The sequence below is a fragment of the Cottoperca gobio genome, chromosome 24 (assembly GCF_900634415.1).
Source record: "Cottoperca gobio chromosome 24, fCotGob3.1, whole genome shotgun sequence".
NCBI lineage: Eukaryota > Metazoa > Chordata > Actinopteri > Perciformes > Bovichtidae > Cottoperca > Cottoperca gobio.
The window spans coordinates 4028888-4036387 of record NC_041378.1 but is presented as its reverse complement, the minus strand read 5'-3'; the positions used below and the strand labels follow the sequence as shown (position 1 = coordinate 4036387).

The 7500-nt window shown below is 42.0% G+C and overlaps 1 protein-coding gene across 1 annotated transcript in view; it reads left to right on the top strand.

Moving 5' to 3' along the window:
• jag2b (jagged canonical Notch ligand 2b) overlaps positions 1-5564 on the top strand; it is a 43182-nt gene extending 37618 nt beyond the window's left edge. The window contains 6 exon segments of the mRNA XM_029462963.1: positions 1220-1333; positions 1432-1547; positions 2214-2471; positions 2579-2710; positions 2805-2955; positions 3094-5564. Of these exon segments, the coding sequence (XP_029318823.1) occupies positions 1220-1333; positions 1432-1547; positions 2214-2471; positions 2579-2710; positions 2805-2955; positions 3094-3563 (1241 nt within the window). The 3' untranslated portion in view covers positions 3564-5564.
• Positions 5565-7500: the final 1936 nt, after the last annotated feature.

The window sequence follows — 7500 nt, the reverse complement described above, 5'->3', positions numbered from 1 at the left end:
TGGATAGGTGGAGCGAGGAAAGGCCGAAAGGAAAAGGAGGTGGGGGGGGGGGAAGAGATGGACACATTGACACCTAAATGTAAGACCGGGACGCCGCCCTCTCCCTTTTTCTCGGTCCTTTAACGCCTCAGGGGTCAGAGGCCGTCCCTCCTCCATACTCACACAAACACACACAGAAGACAAATTACCCAGTGACCCTGAAATTCTTCTTCTCTGTTCTTTTGTTTCGGCCGGATAGCATTCACCTTTTCTGTCGGGATTGAATTTGAGAATTCTCCTCCAGACTGTGTTCATGTGGAATCTGGATGACAATGGCCGGGGTTCCCAGTGGTTTTGGTGGGAAGGCACAATTTATATGCGTCTATCAAAAAAACTGCTCAAATAGCAGATGTTGGAAGTCAAACGTCTGCACAATTTACTCATTCAGTACTTGGTTTTATCTAATATTTGGCTTTGTGATTTATACTAAACGGGAAGTTTTTTGTCTTGTCTAGCTGCTATTTCCCTCGAGGGACCACAAGATAAATCTGGGGAGTCTCGAGATGATTGAAAGAATTATCAAAAGTAGTAAAAACATTGCTGCCATAGAACATTTGTGTTTATTTTCTTGCTAAAATCACTGTTTTAGTGTATTCGCTGGTGGGGGAAGAAGTGAATCTGTGCACATTTTTCATGTCGAGTACAACTTTTGTTCAGATTTGCACAGTGGACCAATAGCGAGCTGTCTCGCTGACCTTTTTAAGGGAGTTGGGGAGTCTCTTTTAACCTTGACTATAAACTGCTCTACAAGAAAGAAGAATGGTGTGCAGACATTGATGGTCCAAAAATGATGTTTGCCTAAACTTTATCTTATTATCCTGTTAGCGAACAAGCTAACCGTTTGTTAGCAAGTAGGCCTACAGACAATAAAGAAAGAGGCCTGGAGAGCTATAGGGACTAACTAGTTCTAGCATGTTCCTGCTGGCTAGCATGTTCCTGCTGGCTAGCATGTTCCTGCTGGCTAGCATGTTCCTGCTGGCTAGCATGTTCCTGCTGGCTAGCATGTTCCTGCTGGCTAGCATGTTCCTGCTGGCTAGCATGCTGCGTTACCAAACTCATATTTCACAAAGACATGGGGCAAGTTTTGCTGTGCCACTTTCTTGTGTTTACTTGGCTATAAAGACTCATTAGCTGAAAAATGTGTCCAACTTAAATTGAAATCCTCCTCTTCCCTTCACAGACATAAATGATTGCCAGTCTTCACCCTGTGCCTACGGCGCCACCTGCGTGGACGAGATCAATGGTTTCCGTTGCATCTGTCCGCTTGGTAGAACAGGAGCCCGATGCCAAGAGTGTAAATATACATCTCTATTCTCTGCATAACTACATAGATACACTCATTACTGCAGGATTCCTGCTACTGAAGTTCAACATTTGTTTCTGTCTGTGTAGTTATCGGTATTGGGAAGACTTGTCACTATGCTGGGCTGCAGTTTCCACACGGCAGCCACTGGGAGGAAGAGTGCAACAGCTGCCATTGCATCAATGGCAAAAGGGACTGTACAAAGGTAACATGGCACTTTTAAAAAAACAGTGCCAGCAAATATCTGCTACTTCTCACTTACAAACAAACACAACAACCAGTAACAGAGGAGCTGCTGTAACCATATAGCTCAAACACACACACACACACACGGTCTGAAAGGTTGATTAGATTAGTTGTTGCTGTGGTAACATAATGGATGTTTGTTTCCTTTAGTTGTGCTTATGTTGTCGTATTTCACTACAGGCACAAACAAACTTACGTCGACTAACTCCAAACTTCACAATCATTTAAACTAGAAAGCAGATAAAATGTGCAGTTATGCTGTGACCTTAATGAGTTCAGAACTGAAACAATAACTCAATCAAATGATTAATAGGATTATGACTTGATTGAGTAATTTCTAAAGCAAAAAAACAAACAAATATTATGGTCTTTGCTGCTATAATTTGTGTTAAATGTTAGTTAACTCATTTTGTTTGGACAAAACAAGCAGCTTGTAAATTGCTCTGGACTTTCTTTCACTTTTCTTACATTTTTACAGCTATAAATCAATTAATTGATGAATAGAATAGGCTAAATGATTAATACATAATGTTATTTCCTGTTCTAAATCAGGTTATGGCTAACTGTTTGTGATAATAAGGCAACATGCAGAATGCCAATCTGAATGTTTTGACTGTGACACCAGGTGCTGTGTGGTCGTCGTCCCTGCCGGCTTCACACCTCCGGCCTGGACCAGAGACCGCAGTCCTGCCCGGCTGGACGAGAGTGTCTGGAGCACAGCTACCTCACGTGCTTCTCCCCCCCTTGCCATCAGTGGGGGGTTTGTTCCACGGCAAAACCCTCACCTCCACAAGCAACCACCAAGTGCCAGCCAAACAACCGGCATTTGGACAACAGCTGTGGCCGCATAACACTCGTTTTCAACAGAGACAAAATACCAACAGTGAGTCATCTCTTCACGTAATTTGTTCTTGTTGCAGTCGTCACACATTAAAGAAACAATGTTTTTTTTGTATTGTTCCTGACCAGTATGTGTGTGTGCATATGTAGGGAACAACAGTGGAGAACATCTGCTATGAGCTGAGGTATCTTCCTGACACACGGCGCTTGGCAACAGACCACGCCCTTCTCCTGCTGTGTGACCTCGCTCATTCGAATCAGGACGCTGTAGAGGTGGCTATAGTAAGTAGATGATCCAAGTTCGGTTCTTGGTTGTTGTTTTTTTCTAGGTTTGGGCGATATGTTAAATATTCATGTTGTCTGGTTTGGTTTTCAGTCTTTCCAGCCGGAGGATCTACCAGACCACAGTCTGATCCAGGAGGCAGCCAGCGCCATCGTGGGCACTTTGTCCAAGCAGCACAACAGCACCGTGTTGCTGGCAGTCATTGAGGTCAAAGTGGAAACGCAGGTCATGCCCCCCTCAGTGGGTGAGTAATAATTAACAACGCTGTCCCACAAGGGTGTGTTGCCCCATCAGTTTCTCATTAGTGACTTCTCACTAATGATACTACTGATTTCTGTTCCTTGTCCTCCCATAACCTCCTTGGACATCTTGATGTCAACAGATTACCTGGTGCCACTACTATGTGTGATCTTCTGCTCGCTCTGCCTCTTCTGCATCATCGTATGCGTTTGGTGGACGCGCAAGCGGAGAAAAGAGCGCGAGAGGAACGCACGATCAGCCGCCGACGACAACGTGAACAACCAGTGGCAGCCGCTACGGCTCGTTGTGGGAAGTCAGCAGCAGCAGCAGCTGAAAGAAAGCAACAGGGAAGCAGAGCAGGAGCGCAAAAAGCTCATGGGCCCCTCCTATCGGACGTGTGATGATGATGATGAGGAGGAGGAGGAGGAGGAGGAGGGGGAGGAGGAGACTGCAGTGCAGTCCAGTGGGGGAGTGATCTGTACCATGCACAGCTCCAGTTCACCCCTCAAAGCGCCCCACCGGACCCCAGGCTACAGCCCCAAAGACAACCGCTGGAAAAATGTCAGTGCCGTCTTGACCGGTCAAAAAGACCTCAGAGACCATTGTATATAAGAAATTTAAACAAAAGACTCCCAGGAAGCGAGAGAAGCTGCAAGGCAGCGACTATTCTTATTTTTGGACTACTTTTGGGAAGAAAAAAAGGCTTTGTGTTTTAATAAGCCATTCTTTATGTTGTTTTTGTCACTGTCACCTGAAATTATTTTTGGATTCAGGAGGCTAGAGCCCAGTGAACATCCTTTTTTTTTTTGCTTCTGTTCACTTATTTTTCTTTAATTATGTACAGAAGGAGCTGAAATGTGACAATTTTTTCAGGAGGCAAAAGAAGCTCTCAAAACAACCTGTATAAAGACTTATTTTTTGTTTACAGACGATTATGATTTCGTTAAATTGTCAGCGGTCTCCTGTTCAGTGTCTGTGGGGGGCAGATACACGTTAAAGGGACAGTAGAGGAAGGGTTTTGTGGGAAACGGACTGTTGCAGCCACAGTAACAGAGGAAACCCTCCTTTTGCTCTGTCTCTTCCCGGCTTCGCCCACCGATCCACCTGTGGCCATCATGCGCCAGCCTTACCGAAACACTTGGCCTGGAGGGGAGAGGGGACAGAAACCCCAGTGCCTACTATGTGGCCTTCCATTTTTGTTCTTCTGTCTCGCAGTTGTCTTGGCTGAAAGCTCTGTTTTGAGGATGTTTTGCAGTATTTGAGTTGGTAGCAAGTGCCTTTCTAAGAGCCGTGTTCGAGGCTCCAAGTCGCGCTGCCCAGTTTGTTCCTTGTTCTCAAATCTCAAAGGGATATAAGTGTACATCTAGAGAGTTCAATTTCACAGCAACGCCATTCAAGGTATTTGATCAAAACAGAAATTAATACTCTGTACATACGTGTAAATACTAAAGGAGTCGCTGTGTATATTTGAAATAAGTAACTTAAAGACAAGTCACACATTTTTATTATTATTATTATTATTGTTATAATTATTATGATTAATATTATTTTTATTTTTTTTACAACGCCATTCCTTTTATTTATGCCAGTTGAAATAGGCACGTTTTATAACACTTCATATCCAGAGTCCCACAGTTAAGAACCGTTACGATGAGTTGCCACCTATGAAGGAATTTCTGAAGGGTTTATAAATGGTTAGACACGAGGACGCATTTCTTTTTTTGTGACAGACTGTCACATTGAGCGCTTTTTAGTTACGGCCAATCAGCGATGCTTCTCAACTTCAACTTTATACCCTTACCATAAAATAAATGGCCAAAAAGATTGCTACTTCCATTTACAATTTTGATGATAAAACACTGTATTTGTCCCGGCTATATGTGGTACAACATTACTACAGCTCAATCTTCAACTTCCTTTTTGCTCTAGAATTCTACCAGCATGTCAAAGTTAACTTCTTTGACTTGGTCACATGTTTGACGTTAGATATTATGGCCTGGATAGCTTTTTTTTAGATGCAAATAAATCCCAATTCTCTTGCACTGAATTTTTCTCTATTGAAGGAAACCTGTATTGGTATTAGGAAGAAGTATAAATGATTCATCTTGTTCTTAGCATTTCATAATAACAGATTTTATAACATGGTCATATTTAAAGGGGGAAGTCAAAGAATTTATGAAATAGGGGGGGAAACTTCTGAAACGCTTAATCAGGATTTAGTTAAAAAAAAGTGATTTCAAAACTGTAGCTTTTGGCAGGCAGTGCTGCAAAGCTGCCAACATTTATAGCCTTAAAAAGTTCTCAAACCATTTCTAAACCCATCACAAACCCTTTTGTTTCAGGTGCCTTAATATAATGAGTAATGCATTATTTGTGTATCAATGGTCATCTTTTTATGTTGTTGGTTTGGTTTCACTATTAAGGAAAGTAACTCTTTAAAACATTGTGTGGTGTATAGTGGCGTGTTTTATTCGCCTGAGTAAAGTGCTCTCCTTGTGTCGCTTTGCTGTCATGGAGATTTCTGGAATAAAACACTTGATGGATGGAAGATTTAAAAAAAAAAAAAAAACGTCCACCGTGACTCTTTTCAGTGTCATGTGTGGATGTCAGTCGGTGAGATGTTGATTCATGCATTAGCTTCATGTTTGGTTTAAAGGCTTTAATGAAGGGAACAATATTTGCAGATGTTTTTGCTACCATGTTTTTTTTTTTTTTTTTTTTTAAGTTACCAACTCAGTTTAAAAAATGACCCCTTTTACATAACATGTCATTGTCTCAACAGCATCGTATTTTCTGTAAATGGGACACAGCAAAATAAAGAATTAAAGATGCATCACTGCTGGTGTTAAAAGCTGAATATGCATATTGTATACATTTTATTCTACAAGGGACATAAGTTAATTTTATACAAAGGTTTTCCACTTTCAGTGGATGTTTCATTGTTCTAAATAATCATCCCAGTTATTAAAGCAGTTTTGACACATCTTGATCACGCTTTGTAATATTTGGTTTGCAGTTCACAAACGCACTCATCCAGATCCCAAAACATGCCGACGATAAGAGAGGAAAGCTGAATTTAAAATACTCAACACTTATGGCACTTTCCACCATATCGGACGACCTTCATCAGCGGATGCTCAGTTATCATGGTACTAACTATGTCTGAAGATTGACGGTTTATTCTGACGAGGGCTGCTTGCTTAATAAGTATATTCAGTGTGGATCCTTTATGTTCGCGTAAGACTATCCTTTTAGATATAGAAAATCACATTTTAGTTTAGCTTCCTCAGTCAATATGATTTGTAATAATAATCGACACTACAATTGTGTACTAATATTACTGTCTCCAGTCCAAATAGTGTTTTAGTGCCTTTTAGCTCATTGTTTTGGTTTTAAGGCCCACAGCTCTTCTAGTTTTATTCACTCTCATAAACTCCAGTTGCACCAGGTTAATGTTCTCACGGTGACTGCTCAGATGAACTCACTTGTCCAACACAAAACGGCAGGCAGTCTGCCAACACACTAACTTATTAGCAGCTTAAGAGCCATATATTTGCCTCAGGAGTTGGTGGAGACCAAACACGGAGCTAAAAGCAAACTTACATTTGTGAGAGGGCCAGAAAAGTATTAACAAATGAATGCTAATGTTCTGTGTTGGCTAGATGTGTAAGTAGGCAACTGCATGCTAACAAGTTGGCCTCAAGAAAAGCTAAAAGTACAATGATACTGAGGTTGCATGTTATACTTTACCTACTCTTTAGTGCAGAGTTAACAGACTGTGAATGTTCTGCAGTACTTTAAAGGCTTCAATAACATAAAAAGCTAAATTTGTACTTATTCCTTCAATAGAAAGCAGTTCCAGATCATTGAGACCAAATGTGACACTACGTTGAGCTTTTCAAATTAAGTCCTTCGACGTTTCTAACACCAAAACTATAATAGCGCTCACCTCCACAGCACTGGTGTGGAGCATTCAAGAATACAACCAAAGCATAGGCTACCACAGCACTTATTGGACAAAGGTCAATTTAGCTCTGCTCAGCTTAATAGCTCAATTCAAATGTGTTAATTATGTTGACTCTTAACTAAACAGTCTTGTATTTAAACATCAAGTCAACTAACTTTCAACCTCTAACTGTTGCAACTCACAAGAATAACAATCTTCTCAAGTCCTTGCCCTCGTCTGTGTGGGCCGAGGACGTCCTGGATCGATCGATCGATCCAATATCCTCACCATCCTCCCCGCCATCCTGCAATCACTCTCCACTCTCGCTTCCTCCACACCAATAGAACCTCATCTCCTGTTCTGAGCCGATCCGGGCTCCACCAATGGGAGGCTGGCGTGATCATCCTGGCTACATAAAGATGTGAATGTTTCATGAGTAATGCTATGGTGCCGGGCAGAGTGGTGGTGGGCTGGGACACTTTTGCTCGCGGGTCCCGTGGGAGCCCCTGGCTGGCGCTAATAGGACCTTCTCTTGTCGGAAAGGCCGGATCAACTTACACAGCTTTGTGGAAGTGATGGAGTCGCAGAGGGAGAGGGGAAGGT